General features: G+C 47.1%; 3 protein-coding genes across 3 annotated transcripts; 2 read left to right on the top strand and 1 right to left on the bottom strand.

The window, feature by feature from the left end:
* Positions 1-60: 60 nt before the first annotated feature.
* LOC4815451 (zinc finger protein 677) lies at positions 61-3,633 on the top strand. Its single transcript, XM_001355365.4, has 4 exons — positions 61-1,218; positions 1,269-2,271; positions 2,373-3,028; positions 3,100-3,633. The coding sequence occupies exons 1-4, from the start codon at positions 195-197 to the stop codon at positions 3,165-3,167; spliced, it is 2,751 nt and encodes a 916-aa protein (XP_001355401.3). The 5' UTR covers positions 61-194; the 3' UTR covers positions 3,168-3,633.
* A 1,748-nt stretch (positions 3,634-5,381) lies between these two features.
* Positions 5,382-8,048, bottom strand: feo (fascetto). Its single transcript, XM_001355366.4, has one exon. The coding sequence runs from the start codon at positions 7,658-7,660 to the stop codon at positions 5,540-5,542; it is 2,121 nt and encodes a 706-aa protein (XP_001355402.3). The 5' UTR covers positions 7,661-8,048; the 3' UTR covers positions 5,382-5,539.
* A 129-nt stretch (positions 8,049-8,177) lies between these two features.
* LOC4815730 (trithorax group protein osa) lies at positions 8,178-13,880 on the top strand. The gene is made up of 7 exons (XM_001355367.4): positions 8,178-8,867; positions 9,315-9,406; positions 9,493-10,278; positions 10,342-10,554; positions 10,705-12,083; positions 12,150-12,278; positions 12,412-13,880. Exons 1-7 carry the CDS (start codon positions 8,854-8,856, stop codon positions 13,378-13,380), a joined length of 3,582 nt encoding a protein of 1,193 aa, XP_001355403.3. The 5' UTR covers positions 8,178-8,853; the 3' UTR covers positions 13,381-13,880.
* The last annotated feature ends 6,998 nt before the right edge of the window (positions 13,881-20,878 follow it).

Here is a 20,878-nt window from a genome sequence, read left to right as displayed (position 1 = left end):
TGGCTTAGTGTGGCCTTACTTGGAAATGTAAGAAATCCTTTTATAATATGACCGCATTCAAAATAGTAATAAATCCCACACAGTGGTTAAACAAAAAAAATTATTAAAAAAATTAAGGAAATGCAGTAGCAGCGGCAATAATTTGTAAATGCACATATGCAATAACAATCCACATCCACGCCCAAACCACAGCAATGGCCGCCTCAGCCCAACCAGTGCCAGCGGGCGGCAGCTTCGATTTCGATGCTGAGATTGTCTGCCGAATTTGCCTGCGCAGTGTGGCGGTGGGCGAGGAGATGCACTTCATCTACGACGAGGCGCCTGTGGAGCAGGGAGCCAGTCTCGTCCAGATACTAAACGAGTGCACGCGCTACACCTGCGACCGATTCGACGACAAGATGCCGCATAAAATGTGCGACCTGTGCATCAAGGCGGCCCGCCACGCCTACCGTTTCAAGCGCGATGCGGAAAAGTCCTATTGCTCGCTGATGACACTACTGGGGCGCACACTCAGCAGCAGCAGCAGCGATGTGTGCACTCAAACAGAGCAGGTGGCCCTCCTGCCCTGCGAAATGTGCCACGACCAGTTCCTGAACAGCCTGGAGCTGCGCCTGCACAGGAATAGGGTGCACAAAACAAGAGACAGCGGCACCGGCATCGGCACCAGCACCGGCACCAGTACCAGTCTTAGTGCTAGTGAAGGGGTGGCGGCGGTGGTTCAGCAGCTCAAGTGCAAGTTCTGCCCGCAACATTTCCCGCATCTGCGCCAGCTTAGAGCGCATCTAGCACGGTGTCATAACCAAACTGAGCGTCTCCAGTGTCCCCACTGCCAATCAGCCTTCACCCGCAGAGATCACATGCTTCGTCACATACGCAACATACACAAACAAGAGTCAGACAGCACCTGGCCGCTGGAGGACGAGGCGACAATGCAGAGCTCTGCCGGCGATGAGCTCGTTTCGGCCGAGGTCCTGCTCAACGAAGACGAGAATGATGAGGGCGATGCCTATCAGTGCAATATCAATCCCATATCCAGCAATGAGGAAGAGGACGAGGTCAATGACGAGGCCAAGAAAGAGCTGTGGCTGCACATTAAGCCGGAGCCCTACCTGGAAGCCGAAGATCTTGACCTGAAGCTCGAGAAGAAGCTCCGCCGGCGGAAAGAGAAGACTGAAACCGAGGAGCGGCAAACATCTACCGATGCCGCCGCTGTTAAAGGTGAGCGGCTAAACATTCCTAGAGCATGGATTTAATCAACTTTTCTCCAGATGAACCTTTGCCCAGCACAGAGCCAACTCAGACGACGCTGCACATCAAAGAGGAAAGCCAGCCGGCGGCTGGCAGCGTGGATGAGCCTGAAGGACGGCACGAAGATGAATTCATAGAAGACCCCAGCCGCCCTGGGGGGGAGGAGGATTTGCCTCTCAGTGATGAAGACGAGGGGGAGGAGGAGGAGGAGGAGGACGAAGAGCAATACGACTTTGGGGATGGGGATGAGGAGAGCGACCTGGATGACGAGGACAACGATGAGGATGATGGAGAAGACGATGATGCCCCTCCAGGAGGCGTAGACAAATCCAAGTTGGATATCATGAGGGATTATCTGAGAAAATCAAAGCCCACAAAGCGACGACGTCGCAACAAACAGAGTGGAGAACCCAATCCGGAGAATCGCTGCGATGTCTGTCAAAGGACGTTCTCCCGCCACTGCCACCTGCTGCGGCACAAGCTCTCACACCTAGAGAAGAAGCCGCACAGCTGTCCGCAGTGCCCCAAGGCATTTGCACGCAGCGACCATCTCAAGGCCCATGTCCAGAGCCTGCACAGTAACAAGGAGCACAAATGTACCCTATGCGAAGCAGCCTTTGCTCGCCCCGAGGCTCTCGAGCGGCACAAGGTGAGCAAGCATAATGGCGAGGGCCTGGAGGCGGGCAGCGAACTGAAGCTCCAGCTGGCGGAGCACACCTGCGAATACTGCTCGAAGCGTTTCTCCAGCAAAACGTACCTGCGCAAGCACACGCTGCTCCACACCGATTTTCTGTACGCCTGCAAGAGCTGCGAGGAAACCTTCAAGGAGCGCCAGCAGCTGCGCGAGCATGAGAAGAGCCACACTGGTCAGCGTAATTTCCTGTGCTGCATCTGTGGCGATAGCTTTGCCCGCAACGATTACCTGAGGGTGCACATGCGGCGGCATAATGGCGAGAAGCCGTACAAGTGCCGCTACTGTGTGAAGGCCTTTCCCCGGGCCACCGATCTCAAGGTGCACGAGCGGTAAGTGAAGCCTCCTGTCCTCCTGTCCCCCTTCCCTGGCTACAAATGATCCCTCGATGATCGAACCTCTGTTCCTTCCTTCCTTGCTTGCTTCCCTCCAGGTATCACACGGGCACCAAGCCCAATCTGTGCAATACGTGCGGCAAGAGCTTCCATCGGGCCTACAATCTAACCATCCACATGCGCACCCACACGGGCGAGCGGCCGTACAAGTGCGACCAGTGCCCGAAGAGCTTCACACAGAGCAATGACCTCAAGGCCCACATACGTCGGCACACGGGCGAGCGGTACAAGTGTCCGCACTGCGATGCCTACTTCCTGCAGCTGTACAACATGAGGAACCACTGCCTGAGTGCCCACAACAAGCATATCGAGACGAAGACGGGTCGGCTGCAGCGTACAGGTCTCCTCGAGGATGGCACTCAATCCCATCTGACCACTGTCGTGATGCCCCCCGTTCGCTATCAGTCGTCGGCGTCGACCGGGCAGGATCCCAACCAAATGGAGCAACAAATTGGAGGCCCTGTGGCTGTAATGGGTACGGGAGTCGAGAGCTCGTCAACCACCATCATTCATAACCACTCGCTGCCAGAGGCCGCCTCGGCGTACCATGCCTCGCCCGTGACCACAGGGGCTGTGCCCACAACATCGCCATCGGCCACTCTAGATGGGGCCGCCTATGCACCGGCCCCGGCGCCGCCAACGCCTGTGAATGCAGCACCTTTTGGCGCCTTCAATTTTCCCCCCGTCGTTGTGGGTAAGCTTTAATAGTGTTCCAAGAGCTTGTGCCTTTAAAGCATATATGTATTTCCTCCTCTCTGCTTGCAGCGCATCTATTGTACAATCATGCTGGTGGCAGCCAGCACAGTCAGAGCGGCAGTGAGACTGGTAAATAGCTGCAAAGCTGCTGCTACGCCCACAGCCACTGGCACTCCATCAGCAGAGCAAACACAACTATTATTCCAGTGCAATCTTATGTTCCCCGTTGTACAGGATTTCAGAGAGACGACTGCATCATGGAAGTTGCTGGGAAGCAACTTTTTTTATTTTAGAATTTTATGTGATAAGAACAACTAGTGTAAGAGCCCAGATTACATCACATGGAATGTAGCACAACACACACCACCACCCCCACCCCTCACCCAGTAAATGGATGTATTTTATAAATGCCTATTATTATTATTATTATTATATTTGGGACAGAATTGCCATAGAAAATGGAACGATCGTAAAGAGAATTACAGACTCTCAAGCGACTTTGAGCAGATGTTTTTGCCCTACACTACACATCTATATTTTTATTTGTTTAATTAACTATTGTCTGCTACTTATATTTATTTAGATAAAAATAATACAGAATTATTCCTCCGAGTTCCATATTATTATTATCTTAGTCCATATTTAGCAGATAACTATTAATGAACTAAATAAATATCCCATATCCCATTCGCATATTATGATATTATACAGGTCGAAAAAATCAAGCTTCTGTTTCACTTTCTGTTTGCTGTAGGCCTACATTCGTTTTATAATAGAGAAATTATCTTAGGCCACCATCTAGCTAAGTGGAGGACCTATTTATTTGTATACATTTTTTGTATTTGAGTCCCAAGGCCCCCCCAATCAGAGACTTGCAATTTTTCATTCAATTTGTGAATCGTCTAATCTAAAACATGCACGAAAAAAAAAATTCCATGCATTTATTTTAGTACAGAAAATAAGTGAATGATCGTAAACAAATGATTTCTTATATGATCTTATTTCGTGAATATCTTTAGAGCTGTTCAATCTGTACAATTGTGCTGTAATTTCACATACAAAATGCACCTTGCATAGCGAAATCGTTTGGCAAAGTGATCGTAAGCGACAAAAACTAAAAGTGCTATTCTATTCCAATAGATTATGTGTTAAGGACTCATTTCGCATCAACAAATATGGGGTCGACATCGTGATTTCTGTATAATTGATCAGAACCAACTAATAGGGACGAGACGTTCTTCAAAATCAGTGGCCGCTGCTCTCTTAAAAGATGTTATAAATTTCTAGAAATATGCTAGTATCTTAGAAAAGCGCCGATCTGTGTAGACCTACAGCAAACTCACTGTCGTCCCGTATTATTGATCAGGAAGCTAAACCTCTTCTCTTTTCGTCTCCTTCTCTTTGCTTATCATATTTTTACATCTCTGGCTGCCATTGGAATGAGTCTTTTTTCTGTAGATAAGCCAATCGAAATGCCTACTCATATTCATGCACATATATTTTACTATTATTATTATTATTATATAAATGTTTAAAGCTACTGTGTAGTGGAAACTAGGCGCTATCGGCGAGGCTCGAGTCGGGAAGCAATCATCAACTTTGTGCATTTTGTTGGAGGACCTTTTTTCGCACATTTCGCACATATATAAGCCCAGTTCTTGAAGGGTATAGGGGTATATTAGGTTTGTGGCGAAGTGGATGTGTGTAACACCCAGAAGGAAGTGTTTTCGACCCCATAAAGTATATGAATAGCACCAATAGCCGAGCCGATGTGCGCCTAGATCGTAGACTCTATAAGAGCTAGATCAACCAAATTTTGTGTCCAGACTCCTGTGATATCACACTGTTACAAGAGTAAATTTCGAAATTTCGCCCCGCCCCCTTCCAGATCGGATCATTATTATAGCCAGGAGGAACAAATGGAATTACAGATCTTACTCATTCTCGCTCTCTCTCTCTCTCTCTCTCTCTCTCTCTGTAACACACACCTTTCTCATGCAGTGTGCGTGATAAGGCGGAAGGGAGTAAAATAGAGAAAAAGAGACATATCAAAAACTACCAAGCGGTTCGACCGATTTGTATGGCCCACGCCGCGGATTTTCGACCTCGAAAAGCACTCACACAGGTGCGTTGCGTACCATACACGGCATGCATTTTGTTTTTGCTTTCTCTTTTCTCACTTGTGCCGGAAAGTGAGATTTTAGAATACAAAAAGTGCTTTCTGGCATCAAAATAACTGTGGAGTATTCCCCAACTCCATCAAGGCCTCAGCGGTTCGGTCAATCCAGTGTTCCTATATTAAGGATAGTTCAAATTCAAATAGACGACTGTCTTTCGCTTGTGTGGTTCGGTTGTCCTTCTTGAAGATAATTTTATTTTATTGGGCCAACATCGAAAATAAATGAAACAGAGATAAACAGATAAAGGTACAAAAAATAAAATCAAACATAAAACGCAAATAAAAATTCCAAAATATAGGTACATTTTAGTAGTAATTTCGATAGATAATTCATCGTGGATTCGGCCACATGCGACTTTCACGTGGCGACGGGAGCTTCAATTGATTGCCAAATCTAGGCCTCTCCTCCTGATTGACCGCCTGCTTTGACGGTGTGTTGGCGGCCGACGACACCGAATTGTGGCTTACGAGGACATGGCGAATTCGTGGCACAGCCACGCGATTGCGCTGACGCTGAGCCCCGCCGACGGGCAGCACTGAGGAGCGACTCGTGGGCACAAATTCGTCATAGGAGATCCCGGCTTCGCGGTCATTTTCAGTGGTCTCATCGGTCATATACTCGGAATCGCTGGGCGATCTTGTATCCGGCACCGCTGATTTTGTGCGTGGCTTCTTGTTCGAGCGTGTGCCAAGGCTGCGTCTGCCCAATCCCCCGCTGCGACGCAATGTGTTGTCCAGGACGCGGACCCGCTTTAGTGGCGACTTGGACGCCTTCACTTGGCTGTTGGCCAGCCGCTGTGCGGTAGACGGCGACGGGCGTATCGAATTCAGAGAGCTCATGAGGCTGCGCTTGGCGTTGGGAGTCCGATACCCCGAAGAGCTGGCGGCTGCTGATGGATTCAGTCGCTTGTGCAGATTCCCAGTGCTCTTGGTCATATTGGGAGTGATCAGCTGGATTGTTGGGGTCTTGCGCAACGACATTGTCGAGGTCGACATTGAGGACATGTTCTTCAAAGTTCGGGGCGTGCGAGGGGCCGTTGAACCGGCAGTCGGCGGTGGCATCATCAATTTGCTGCTGCTGCCCGTCCTCGTGGTGGGCGGGGCCTTCTTGCGGGCCGAGCTCTGCTTGGCCTGGCGATAGTTCTCCCATTCGCCAGCCATCAGCTCCAGTATGTTCTCGCCATAAACCAGAAACGGGCCATGCGATTGCGCCTCATAGGCGTGCACCAGTTCAGTGATCTGCTGCTCAATCTTGGGCAGCTTCGAGCTGATGGCCTTGCGTTCCTTTTCCTCTTTAAGGAGCTGGCCGCCACGATTGTTGAAACGATTCGGCTCGTTGGCCTTTGCCTCTAGAGCCTGCATGCGCGACCAAAGTTCTGCACGGCTCTCGTACAGATCGAAAATCTCCTTGTTGCACGTGTAGAAGCTCTTCAGATCATCCAGCTCCAGCTCGTGCAGCTCCAACAGGTCTTCGTTGTAATACTTATTGTAGTAGTTGGAGAAACGCTTGCGCTCCTGCTGGCTCTTGAGCGTTAGATCCCACCACTTGCTTATCTCGACGCGCAGCTGCTCGATGAACGTCTTGAGGTTCTGGCTGCGCAGTGCCTGGCAGCGCTGCAGCTCCGAATGGAGGATGTCATAGGTGCGCTGCGTATTCTCGGTGCACTCGCGTACTCGTCGCATGGCGCTCTCGTCCGTCTCCTGGAGGCGATCCCACAGCACGTAGATCTTCTCGCGCATGTCATGGATTTTGGAGCGCAGCTCCTGGATCTGCTCGGCATAACTGTTGCGCATCTGCCGCAGCCGCTCAAGTGTCTCTGGTGTTAGATTGTGGCTCAGATCGTTCAGTAGGCGATCCTCTGCATCGGTCTGGGGCATCAGCTCGAGCATCTTCATGTCATGCTTGATGACCTTGCGCAGCTGGTCCAGCTCCGTCTGGCGCACTGCGCGCTGAGAGCGCAGGTTGTCGAGATGGTCGCGAAAGCCGTCCATCTCATCGGGCAGGGGCAGCGGGTCCGCCAGTAGAGGGAGCGGCAGTGCGCCCAGCTCTTCGCAGAGCTGCTCCTGCTGGAGCAGCAGCTCGCCGATCTCCGCCCGACGTTTCGAGAGCTCCTCGCGCAGATGCTCAATGCTTTTGTCCAGCTTCAGCTGCCATATGATCAGTGGCACATCGTCGGGCCTCTCACCAATGTCCACCGTCTCATGGAGGAGTCGGGTGAGGTCGCTGGCCTCGGCTCGGAGTGCTGCTATGTCATCCAGGATGGCCGCCTGCTTCTCCCGCGACTCGGTCAGCAGATCCGTATAGAAATTATCCGCGTGCGCCTTGAGTTTGTGCAGAAAGTCTTTGCATGTCTTCGGCTCGAACATGAGGGACCACATTGAATGGAGCTGCTCCACATGCTCGCCAGTCATCTCAAGGATCTCTCCCTTGATGGAGGTTGGGTCAACCATAGCCAATAGGAATGGGTCTTGTATTCGCGAATGGAAGGAATTTATGTGATGTGTGCAGGATTTCAATTGCACAATGTGTTGCTCAAGGAAAATGCCTCCGCACAGATAAGTGACGCCTCTCGTGTTGGCACAAATTGCACAATGAAAATTTTGTGTGCTTGATTTGCCTCATGCCTCAAAGCACAAAACAAGTTGATTCTGATTGACGTGCGGCCAAAAAAACACCAACTATATATTGCAAATAAGTTCCTTCAAGGTTTTCCAGTTGTAAAGATAATTTAGGATGAGAAATGTGTTTACTAAAGCAGAATGCCACCGCACAGACGCGAATGACGCCAGACAAAATTTCGGTAAATTCAAAATGAAATGGCGGCGGCTGCAGTGCTGCCACCCGATTTTTAATATTGCTATTCATGGTGAATGGCAGATACTGAAAAAAGTGTGCCCATCGATAAAATACCGCTTTCTGCCAATTATTAGATGGCAGTACCAATGAAACAAAAAGAAACGAAGCCGGCTAGGGAAAGTTGGCTTACATACGAAAGTATTATTAATTCTAAAAATTAGTCAATTAACAGTGATTGTATTCATTATGGAAAAAAAAACCAAGAACTGTTTGGTATTTTGCAAAGGTGTCTTAAATATTGAAATGTGCGTGTGGTGTGTGACCCGACCAAGACAAATTGCCAAAGAACATGCTACAAAGCAGGATCGGCAAAGTTTACTTACTGGCGTAAATATTTTTGTTTGTTAATAAGCTATAACAGTATGTATCAGTCAAAAAATAATATAAAAAAGTAGTTAAAATGCCGTTGAATTTTTGAACAAATGGCTGCCAGACCTGGCCGTTTAGAAGGCCGCTCTGCAAATATACTAAAAAAAAAAATAAAAATACTTCAAGCTCGGTCACACCGAGCCCGGACTGCATCCCTCGAAAAATTGACAGCAAATTTTTGCTTACCTGTGTGAAAAAAGTAAATTTTCGTGCAATTTTTGTAGGAGTTTTTGTGTTCGCAAAAGCGTGCATGGCTCAGTAGTGTTTTAAAAATGCACTAAATAAATTTTCAATATGGTTTAATCGAGTCACGGAATGTGGGAACAATCGTTGTTCTACTTCTCTAAATAACACACGCATACAAAGACACGCCGCCGAGTGTCAACAGCTGCCCTGGCCCTGGCCGCCCGCCGTCAAAATGTCGGACATTAAGTAAGTAGCCTGCACAAGGGGGAAAATTCAAGTGTGAAGAGGAGCCGCAGTCGATTAATTGATTATCAAATGTCCCATATCTCAGTAAAAAAGAAAAGTTCCCAGCTAGCGAATGTGAGCGTGTGTTTGGTGAAAGGAGGGCCTAAAGGATGAGGTCTTGATGTTCCTCTATGTATAACACATTCAAGGTGTTTTTGTGACAGTGCGTGGGTGTGTGTGGGTGCAGGAGTGTGTGCAGAAGTTAGTGGAATCGCATGTCCGTCCCAACAAATGCAATGAGTTTTGTTGTTTTTTTTTTGTTTATTTTTTTTTGTATTTATAAAAGTAACTATAAAACGGGATTTTATTTAATATTAAAATTGACATGTGTGTGTGTGTGTGGGGGGGCTGCGGAGGACGATACTCCTTGAAGATGATTTTCAATTGAACCTATTGTGGAATTTGCAGCGATGATTTGCTTAACTACGAACTGGGCGACGACATCGATGATCAGGCCTTGCTTGGCGCCGATGAGGATGAGCTGCTCCTCTCGGATGAAGGTAAGTTGCAGTCCCGTCCAGTCCCGGCCCGGCTATCCGGCAAACACTGTAATGTGGAGATAATAATCGAATCGGATCTATTACAGAGCTGGAAAAAGATGTCACTAGCGAGGTGAAGCAACAAATGCGCGCCGAGGCCGAGGAATGGGCCCAGGAGCAACTGCGTCAGCATGAGCGCAAGCAAAAAGCACAGTCAGCCGCCTCAGTTGAGGCAGCAGCATCAGCGCCCGTAGCAGAAGCAGCAGCAACAACAGCAGCTGCAGTAGCTGGTGTGGAAACTAAACCCTCCATTGTGGCCGCAAAGGTTTCCACATCGACGCAAAGTCCAACTACCGTGGTGGCTCCTGCCCCAAGCGTCCAGACAGACGACACAGTAGTCGCGGTAGTTGCGGAAACCACTCCCCCGACAGCAGTGGCTGACGAGAAGGTTACAGAAGAGAAAAGCGCGGAACAAGTGCAGCCACAGTCAAAGAAGGAAGCCACGCCACCCACTCAGCCGAGTGGCAGTAGCAAGGCCAGCCCCAGTGCCAAGGCCAGCACAACTACTAGCATCAGCACCAAAGAGACATCATCCAGAGATGCTGGGGATTCCACAGCCAAGCAGAGCGAGGCAGATAGTGAGAGTGAACCCGGACTGGGGCTGGGAACTTCTTCTTTGCTGGCCTCATCCCAGGAAAGCCTGCCCAGTGGCAGTTCTGCCTCCGAGCTGGCCGATCTGCGTGAGGATGAGGAGGAGCGTGAGGAGCGCACCAACTACAAGACTGGCAGTGAGCGGGTCGAAAGCAGTCACAGGCAGCATCAGGAGCAGTCCCATTCGATGTCGCCATTTCAGCAGCATCAGCAAATGCAGAGGCGACACCAAAACCATTCAGGTAAGGGTCCACGTCAGGAAGTGCCATGTCCCTGAATGAAACTACAAAATAATCGATTTACAGACAAATCACGAGTGGGAGGCGGTGGACGATTCATGCACGGCCAGCAGCAACAGCCGCAGAATCAAATGGGAAAACCGCTGAGAGGGATGGGCGGCGCACGTCATCACCTGCTGCGCAATCCCACGCCCATGTTCGGGGTAATGCAACAGCAGCAGCAGCAGCGCATGGGAATGTCCGGGATGCCGCCGCCACAGCAACGATACGGCATGCCGGGTAAGGCTTCTGTTCCATCCCCCCCCAAACCACATCCGCATTCAAAATCCCCTGCATCCCACATCCTACATCCTATATCCATGCATCCATGCGACAGCAAAGGATTGACAAGCCTCCTTCTCAAACATTTGTTAAATTGTTAAATTCCAGGACAATATCCGCCAAACCAGCCTCCGAACCAGTCACAACAACAACAAGCGTCGAACCCACAACAACAACAGCAACAACATAATGCTCCTGCCTCCCCCCTACTCAATCCCTCGCACATGATGCACCACAATCACAATCCAAATGGAGGGATACCGCCGCATCTGCTGCCGCATCCGCATGAGCAAGTGCGCGTTGGTCTACTGCAGCCACCGATGGCGTATGCCCCCCAACAGGGCGGCTATCGAAATGGGGCACTGCTGGGTCCGGGTCCACCACTCCTGCCGCCAACTGGAATGCGTCCGCCACTGTATCGCAATGCTGGCCCGCCGCCATCTGGCTATGGCGGCTATGGCGATCACGGCCATCCGCCACCACAACATCCGCCACAGTTTATGCGGCCGCACAATGGCTGGAGGCCGCAGGGGGACGGCGCTCGCATGCCCCGTCCCCCGCTGCAGGCATTGCCACCACACATGATGCCAGGAGCGCCGCCCAACTATCCAAATGGGATGGTGGGAATGCGCGGGCCACCGCCTCAGCAGCAGCAGCAGGTCCAGCAACAGCAGCAGCCGCCACCGCCTCAGCCAGTGCGGTCACCACAGCAACAGCAGCAGCAGCAGCAACAACCTAATCCTAATCAGCAACAACAGCAGCAGCCAACACCAAACGGCCCACCACCACAACAGGGTGGTGGTCCAGCGGCTATACCGCGGGTCAGCAAGGTGCTGATCAATCCGAATTTCAAGGGCGGCGTCGAGGCAGCCACCAACAAGTTCATCAAGGAGACGCACTTCATGCCGGCCATCAACAGTGATGCGGAGCTGCTGCGTCAGCAGGAGGAGTTCATCAATAAGAATCGTCAGTACTTTGAGAAGCGGCGAATGGAGCGTTCCCCGCCGCCGGCTGGCTCCAGCTCGAGCTCTGTGGCACCCTCCTCCTCGGCCCAGGCTGGGGAGAGGAGACGCAGTCGTAGCCGCAGTCGTTCCCGTGGCCGCAGCTATTCGCCCACCAAGCGTGCCGAAAGGGACCGCGAAAGGGAGCGGGAGCGGGAGAGGGAGCGGGAGCGAGAGCGTGACCGGGAACGAGAGCGCGAACGGGAACAACGGTATGCGACGGCCAATCGCCCAGTGGGAAACCGTGGATTCCGACGTGTTGCTAGCCGCGATCGAGACGAGAATCGCAGTGGAGCGGGCGGCGCACCAGGAAGTGTCCCAGCACCCAGTGCCGGTGGAGGTGGCGGTGGCGGTGGCGGTACTGTTGTGCCATCCAAGAGACGTCGCAGCGGCTCGAACGGCTCTGTGAATCGTAACCCCTTTTCGGGTGAGCCACGCGGCCGACCCTCGGACATTGGCGGTGGTCGAACCGCTGTCAGTGGAAAAGTAAGATCCAACGAAAGAGAAAAACCCTTGGCTTTCCTCTAACCGATTCGCTCTTCCGTCTTGTAGGCCAGCGAGGAGGATGAGGAGACTCGCATCTACCGCCTGGAGATCGAGAAGCAGAAGCAGCTGCGGGAGAAAATTCTGCGCGACAAAGAGCTGAAGCGTAGGCGCGCGGCCGAGGAGAAGCTACATGAGGTAAGTGCCACATCCCAGACCTAAATCAGCCTCAATCAGTTTTGGTGTATTGGAGTACCCAGTACACAGTCAGGGTGAATGTTTTATTTGAGAGACGGAAAGAACCAACAAGAAAACATAAACAACTTTTTAGGAAAAGCGCGCTGAACAGCTAATTTCACCAGGCCGTGAAGAGAAGGAGGCACCTGGTGCGGGAGCGGCACCACCACAAAAGCAACGTCCGGCAGCCGGCAGCCACGAGCGCAAGGTAATTTCGCTGAAAAGGCGCGAAGACCAGGACCCGGCAGGGGGCAATGGCAACGTCAACAGCGGGCGCAGCAGCAGACAGCAGCAACACCAACAGCAAACATCATCGGCGGCGCCCGCTCGTAAGCAACTGACCGCGGCCAAAATAGCGCCGGAGGCTAAGAGGAGTATAACCGAGCACCTGGCGCCCACCCCTAAGCCGCAGCAGCAGCAGCACCAGCACGGATCGGCAGCGGCTGCCGCCCAAGCAAGATCGAGTGGAGGCGGAGGTGGAGCTGGTTCTGGTGGAGCTACTGGTGGTGCGACACCGCCCACTACGTGCAAGCCACGCGATATGCTGCGTCTGGGCACGCCCAGCGACGATGAGGTTGAGCTTGACTACGATGACGATGAACTGATGCTGGATGAGGAGGATCGCCTTTTGGCCACACCCTCGCCACCACCACCGCAGCATCAGCATAAGGCGAGCAGCAAGCGCTCGGCCACGCCCGAAATGTTGGTGGTGAAACGCACTCAGAAATCTGCTCGCGGTGGTAACTCGTCGTCAACGGGCAGCTTTGGCTCCTCCCATAGGCGGGTGGTGTTGAAGCCCACCAGCAATGGCAGCGGCGGCGGCGGCGGTGGAGGAGATCACCAGCAGTCTTCGCATGGCAGGCAGCGGGATAGGCGACAGCGTGGGGATGACCATATACTGCAGAGGAAAGGGAGCAACGCGGGAGGCGGTAGCTCAGGAGGAGGCGGAGGCATCTTTGAGCGTCTGGAGAAGCGGAAGGCAGCATCCTCTGGAGGAAGCGGCGGCGGCGGTCACAAGCAGCGAGGCCGAGGGCCGGCCCGTATTGTACTCAAGCACGATTGAGGATTGCAGAAGACGGATTAAGGCAGCAAAGCTAGGATTAAGCTCAAAATTCAACTTGTAAAAGATAAATCGTTTTTTTTTCTATATAAATTCTGCGGCTGATAAATGTTGCAGATAATGTTAGATTTTAAGCTCTAAAGTTGCAACACTTACAATTGTTTATAGGTAGATGTTAAGCCTTATGTTCGTGTATACGTTAAGCATATACATATACATATACATATATATTTGCGCATACATATTATTTATAATACAAATATATATTGTATCTATTTACATAGATATAGAGATATTCAATTAGAATTTAAGTGTAAAGATCGTAAAACTATGACTAAAACGTGCTTCGTTTTCTTAACAACAACAACAACAAAAACAATTGTATTTATACTTAGAATTAAGAGTATGGGATATGCTTAAAGCTTGACCTGGAACATCAGAAAAAAAAACGAAAAAGAGAGATAGCAAAGAAAAAATAACAAACAAATACAAATTTAGTGGAATGCAAACAAGACCATTGAAATGAATATATATATATATATATATATATATATATATGTATGTATGTATGTATGTATGTATTTATATATATATAAATCATAAAGGATATATGTATATATATAGGTAGTGTAATTAAAGTTTAGTTGCGAATGAGTGTCCCGTTCAAACAAATAGCTTCAATGAGATGTAGTCAGAGATGACTCTTACCGTCGCTTTGAACTAATTATGGAAAATTAAATTCAAATAGAACCCCGGCTGTAATCAGATGCGGAATTGTCTATTCTGATACTTTTTGTTATTGTAATTTTTTTTAATGTGTTGTTTTTTGTTTAGATTGTGTGTTTGCGTGTTTGTCCAATATAAATTGTAGCAAATAAGTCGAAACCATAAACCTGTAAGAAAAAAAAGTACCCATAACAACTGGAATATTGAGCCCTAACTCTAGATTTACTAAAACTAAACTACACCCGAAGCTAAAGCTCTTGAATAATTGTTAAATGAGAGCTCGATCCCATCACAACCCATCCATTCTCCACCATTTTCATGTCCACTCTATATTCGCAGAGGAAAACTTACATTTGCTAAATATATACTTATATAAAGATCTATACAGACAGACCCCTTTAAGCGAGAGTCTTTGAGAGCCTTTAAGTCCAATCCAAGGACCACAGCCATAAACGACATTTACTATTCTTGTTAAATTATTACCACATAAAATCCACACGACACACAAACACAAAAAACTACACTACACTACACATATATTGTAACCGCTGAGAGACGTGTGAGAACTTTGATAATAGGCACGAAAACGTGTGTATATTTAAGCGAGGATTCAAGAGAAAAATAAGTTAATCCCATTCGAGCCTTAACGATAAGCTCCGATAAGTAAAGGATGTTAAAGAGTCGGAGGATGTATTGAAGCACCGAGATGAGATCGCAACGAGATAACCGGATAAAATGTAAACAAAGATATGAAAAGCAATGCAAAGATACATATACATACATATATTATGCCTACCTGTAACAATACACACAATACAGAATGCCGATATAATCTAATCAAAGTGAATCCTAAGGCGAAAAATGTAGGCAGTAGGAGCAGCAGTAGCTGGTTCCTCGGTTTGTTATTGTAACTTCTTGTCCTTGAGATGCTTTGTTTGAAATTTTATTAATGTGACACATATATCCACATATTACAAACATATGTATATGTAGATATAGAGATATGTATATGGAAGACAGTACACAAAGAAAGCTCGCAAAAGATTATTCAATTGGAATACGAAAGCGCATGCAAAAATAAATGAAACGGTATCGTATATGCATAGATACGTATATACGTATATAGCTCTAGTAATCGTAATGCTACACAATATGATAATATATGAATTAATAAAAAACAAATTATATTACATGCATACGTAAAAAACATGCAACCGCATAACTGTATAAAACATCTTAAGTTATTCCACGCCACGTGATTCTAGCTTTTTAAGAACAAAAAGACATAACTGAACAAAACCGAACCCACACTCGAAGTGGAATATACATAGTACATAACGAACATTGCAAAAGTAACGATTCCAATCCAATCCAAGCAAATCCGAGTCTGTGATTATTTTTATATTATTCTTATTATTACGCATAAACTACTACTACTACTACTACTACTACTACTACTATATTACTCTATGACATTAACTACTCGTAGCTATCCCTTAGACCGACACAACACACAGTCCCGCAATATACTATGTTTTTGTTTGTTTCTTCCCCCGACAACCCAACCACCAATCCACCTTTTAAGATCTGATACCTTATTGTTTTGTACACATCTATCATCTATGAAACTAGATACTAAGTGCGTCGAATAACTAGTACAATCTATGACACGAATCACACGTCCAGGCACCCAGTCTGCGTGTGACTCTTATGTATCTACTTAGCTGTAAGTCGCCTTTTTGGGGAGGGGGGATGGGTGGGGGCCTTCTATACACTATCTATCCAACACACTACACATTTCACCAGCTTCCTACAATTAGAGCTCTCTATTCATATCTATTCATACATCCATGTACTTACCATACCATACACTTCTGTATAGTTAAGAACGTAGGCAGACATACAACTCGATGTTACTCTACTAGTCAAGTGAGTGTGTCCGTGCGTATGCGTGTGTGCGTGTGTGTTTTGCATACCCCCGATGTCTGCACGAACTTAATCGTATATTTATTATAATTTTAAGATACTCGTATCTACTATATGCATACATACACCTACGACACACACACCTAGATATTTTTGTTGTTTAGTTAGTTTTAGCAAAATGATTTTTTGTTTTTGTTAAAGTTTGTAACCTAATTATGTTTATAATTGTTGTAACCTCATCCCATACCCCTACTCCCACTCCTGCAGTCCATCAAGAATTGCTCGCCAGTGAAAGCGTAACTGTACCCCTACACACAATCTCAAGCCATCCCTTTCATATTCACTCACACACTCTATCGCTATCTTTTTCTCTTCTGCGCTCCGCTCGCCCGATGCCTACTCGCTCTGTCCCCACCACCAATACACCTACACCTGCACCTGCAGCAGAGCTCAACCGGAACGTAGAGATTCAGAGCGAGAACAAGAGCGAGAGCGAGAGGGAAAGCAGCATTATTTAGATTAATTTTACTCAAAGGATAATATCGAATATATGAAACCCTAAACTAATTTTCTTTCAGCACAAACCTCTGTACAAATCGAAAAAGAAAAAAGAAACATGAAAAAAACGTACAAAAAAGAAAAGAATAATCAAAGCGAAACTAAAAGAAAAAAAGATTGAATGAAGTGAAAAGATCTAGAGTCAAAAAATCACACACTAAATAGTTAGAGATGGGGTGAGTGGCCCTGCCCTATCGTGAGGGAAGCCCGAAGCTGAACCTGATTCTGGGCAAAAGAACTTTTGAAGAAGACTTAATAAAATTGATATATACACGAATGCATACATATATATAGCGGGAGAGACAGTCCTATATATATTTGTGTATACGTATATTTTTTACAGCAATCAAATTGATACAATCTCTTTTCATTTTGCGGGCGGGTGATCTACTGATCTAGGTGTCTGGCATCTGCTCCTGTGTGTGCCCAAGTGCTCTAGTGCCCCTGGCATTGTCCGCCCCACAATTTGTGCCCCAACCTGGCTTCAATTATTCATTGTTTGGGTCTCTATCGGCATCGCCTAATTAATGGTATGGGATAGGAGATCATAATTAAACATCGAAAAGAGTGACTCACAGACTTGTCACATCCAATGCGGCGATGATTCATTGCTGGAACTACGTCAATGGAACTATGTATTCCCATCCTTTGTGATTTTTTAAGAGGATCACAGTCATAATCACGTATCAGAGGTACGCAGAAGTCTACTAGTATAAAGATTTGTGTAGTAGTCTAGTCGGGTTTTTCGCTGTCTGATGTAGGCAACAAATTATCACTTTCTATGCGTTTTCCTTGCACAAAAAGTTTTTCTTTTCGAAGTTCTATTTTTCTTCCTCCTGAATCTCTTGATCAATATGTGAAATTTCTTCTTCCATTATCTATTAATTCATCTGTCCCACATTGATCCATCCTTTTCCATCTGTTATTCCTTCCAATATAGTCTTGACAGATCGATACAGATATTTTCTCACTGACATTTTTTTTCTCTATCTAGTGTTGTGTCTCGTGCACTTCTTACGAGAAGTTGGGAAGTTGACGTTCAACGGCTGGGCATCATAAGGTGGCATCATAAGGCATCAAACCGAAGACTGTTCCGGGCGACACATAAAACTTAACCGATCGTGTACATGCAGGAAGAAAGGATATTAGACTAATGATCGAGGAAAATTAGAACAAAACTTAACTACTAAGCATACTGAAATATTACAAATATTAATACTACTTAATTACGGGCATTGCATATTAGTATTTTAAAAAGAGAAAGGGGAGTTCGTTGTAGATATAATGTGGTATAGGAAATTATAATTCGAGCATTAACGATTAATGCAAAGGTACCATATATGTACTTACTGGTGAATGTAATATGAATAGTGACGCTTATGAGTCTCAACAAGCCAGGGCTATATGTATACGTCAACCCTTGTTCACACCAGGCTTTTTTTACGATTAACCAAGAATGGAAGGATTAAAAAGGAAGAATTAAAGAATCCGTAAGGAGTCTGTAACAAATAAGCAAAAATCTTTTAAGACCAAGATCAGCACTTAATCAATAGGAATAAAGAGATTGTAAAGAAACATCACGGTAAAGATAGACTACCATCAAAAAAGATGACAGTCGCTAAAAATTCAGCGACCAAAGTTTGATTCTTATTTCCTTTTCCTTTGTTTTATGCCAAACATCTCTGTGCTGGTCTCCCTTTGCTGTCCCCTGTCGCCTTTTCCATACGAATACCATATCCAGCGCCAGGATCTAGTAAAGGGGCTGTTATAGTTGACCGATTTGTGTGGTTGGAAGAAGCTTAAATTGTGTGGTGTGAAATGAGCTAAACAGTGCCGGAATGGCTTTAGGACAAGATAGGGTCGGAGCTCTGCAGTATCAATTAATGCAGGGCCCGGCAGCGTCCTACGCGCAGTGCATTGGGTAGTGTTCTGCTGCAGCGCTGCCGCTCACCAGAACATTGTTCCGTTCTGCTGCTGTCAACGCACAAAAACGCACTAAAATATGCGTGTCAACCTATGATTCAATGTATCATAATTAGCCAAATCTCTATCCATACAAGCCTTGTACCCATTTGTCATACCATTCAACGTGAAGCCAACAGAAAAAAATCTCATTCCGATTCGAACATTTTTAGCCGAATAAACCGATTATTGTGCATTGATGTATCTTCTTGTCATCTTAGCATCTTATCCTAATAGATAATTGTTGCATATCCTGTAGTAATTTGTATCTGTTCTTTCATCCTCAATCTGTCTTTCAATGGTTTTCTCCAGGTAAACGTAGCTTTTTATCTCTTAGGTATCTTCTAACCATTGTCTCTTGCATTCTCCTGTTAATCCATTATCCTCCTGGTCCTGTTCCATCCTCCTCGAACTTCAGCTTCAAACAGCTTCTAATGTCATATGTGAGTAAGGGATCTTTGCGTTGGCATGGGCTTGGACTTGGACTTGGTCTTGGGCCGAGCAGGGGTTCGCACGGTGCACATGGATAATCGTGTGAAGTATTCTTGGTCTTGGCCAATGGTCTTGGCAGTATGCAATTATGCAAAGTGCAAGTTCAACGGAAAAGGCCATGGTTTCATTTCGTTTTGTTTTGTTTTGTTTTGTTTTGTTTCGCTGTGTTGTCGTTGTCGCATTCATTGTTCCCTCTTGAGACTCGAGATTCGTTGTACTCTGTTGTGGGCTACCTCCCACCAAGCCCAGGCCCACTCCCCACGCTGATCATCATCATCATAATTTGCTGCTTCATTTGCCCGGGCACCGGGGCGGTGCACTTGGCCTGCGGTTTTGCTCTCGTCTTACGAGCACTTTCTGTTGTTCAATTATAATTAAATCTATTTGTAAATATAATTGGGGGGCGTGCAATGATGCAACATTGCTGTGGGTGCTGCTGCTGCTGCTGCTGCTGGCTGCCTCCGTGGCTGTTGCTGTTGCTGTTGAGCGTGATTTGGTTTTGCAAATTAGAACATCGAAATGTGTTAACGCCCCCATCTTTCCCAGCTTCTCCACCCCATTCGATGCTACGCTCCTCCACCTCCATGAGCATTACGTATACGCTGCATGCTTTCTGTGAAATGGTGCCTTGGCTCTGCCTTGGCAGCTGGTGTCTGTGTAATAAGCTTTTAGGCCTCGGCATTAAAGAATCATTGTCTCAGTGGCAGTCGCAGAGTTGGAGCCAAAAACTCTCAGGCCACTCTCAGGCCCATGTGCACACGTAGCCATGGCCAAGTCGTGTCATCGCCGGTCCGGGCCGGGTTGGGCCGGGCCTGAGAGTCGGCTCCCAGTTACTTGGTTAACACTTTTCACATGCCCGGCATGAAGAACAATGTTGTTCCACTCATATGGGGAGAGGCGGCAGCCGCATCGAGATCGACAGCCACAACTCTGACTCTAACATGTATCTGTGGATGATGACTATCGCTATTGACACACGTATCTGTATCTGTATCTATAACTAAAGAGGGGGAGAGATTATTATTTCAGCTGGTAGAATCAAAGGTACCCTTCAATGGTCCAGATAGAATATAAGGTATATATATGTTTAGATAGTGGAATGGATATTCTAAAGGATATATTTATCAGCGGTGGGGAAAATCAGCGATACTCATGCACACGCAATGTATGTTGTTTTTTTCCATTCTCGGAGAATTCACATGTGCGTGGGCGGGATGGGAGCATAGATGTGCTAAAGATAGCACATAGTATTTAGATATGTACATATATGGAGGAAAAAACACATAGCTAGGACAAATGGATCAACTTTAACCATATTTTGGCTACATGGACTATCTATGAGAAGTTCTCGGAACATCTAGGAACATGCAAACCCTTTCACAAGTATATTGCGATAGTTTCCACTTATCTCTTCCCCAACTCCAACTCCAACTCCATCTCCATTTCAATTTATTTTTATGATTCCAGACCGTTACATTTTAAAAATGAGTCACCTCTGGAGACCCGAAAATGAGGGGGACATTATGTGGACACTTACCCCCAGCCAGGCCTATGTCTGCCCTCGAACGTCAAGACGATAGTTGGTAACAAGTACCTCCTTTGTTGCCAAAAAAAAAAAAAAAAAAACCAGATCCGCTTGGGTTTCTCTTTTCTGGTAAGTAGTTTGTAGTACTCCGATACCTAGATACCCGCCGATATCCGAGATTTGAGTGGCTAAACAAAGACCTGGAAAGTGAAAATCCCCCATCCAGCCCCAGTGCGAACTGATTTGAAGCACTTTCAATGACTCACGTACGAAGTACTAGCCCCAATATTTTATCTAACTAAATCGCTGGCC

This window comes from Drosophila pseudoobscura, chromosome X, assembly GCF_009870125.1.
Source record: "Drosophila pseudoobscura strain MV-25-SWS-2005 chromosome X, UCI_Dpse_MV25, whole genome shotgun sequence".
NCBI lineage: Eukaryota > Metazoa > Arthropoda > Insecta > Diptera > Drosophilidae > Drosophila > Drosophila pseudoobscura.
Note: the sequence above shows the minus strand (reverse complement) of the source record. Positions and strands in the feature narration are given on the sequence as shown.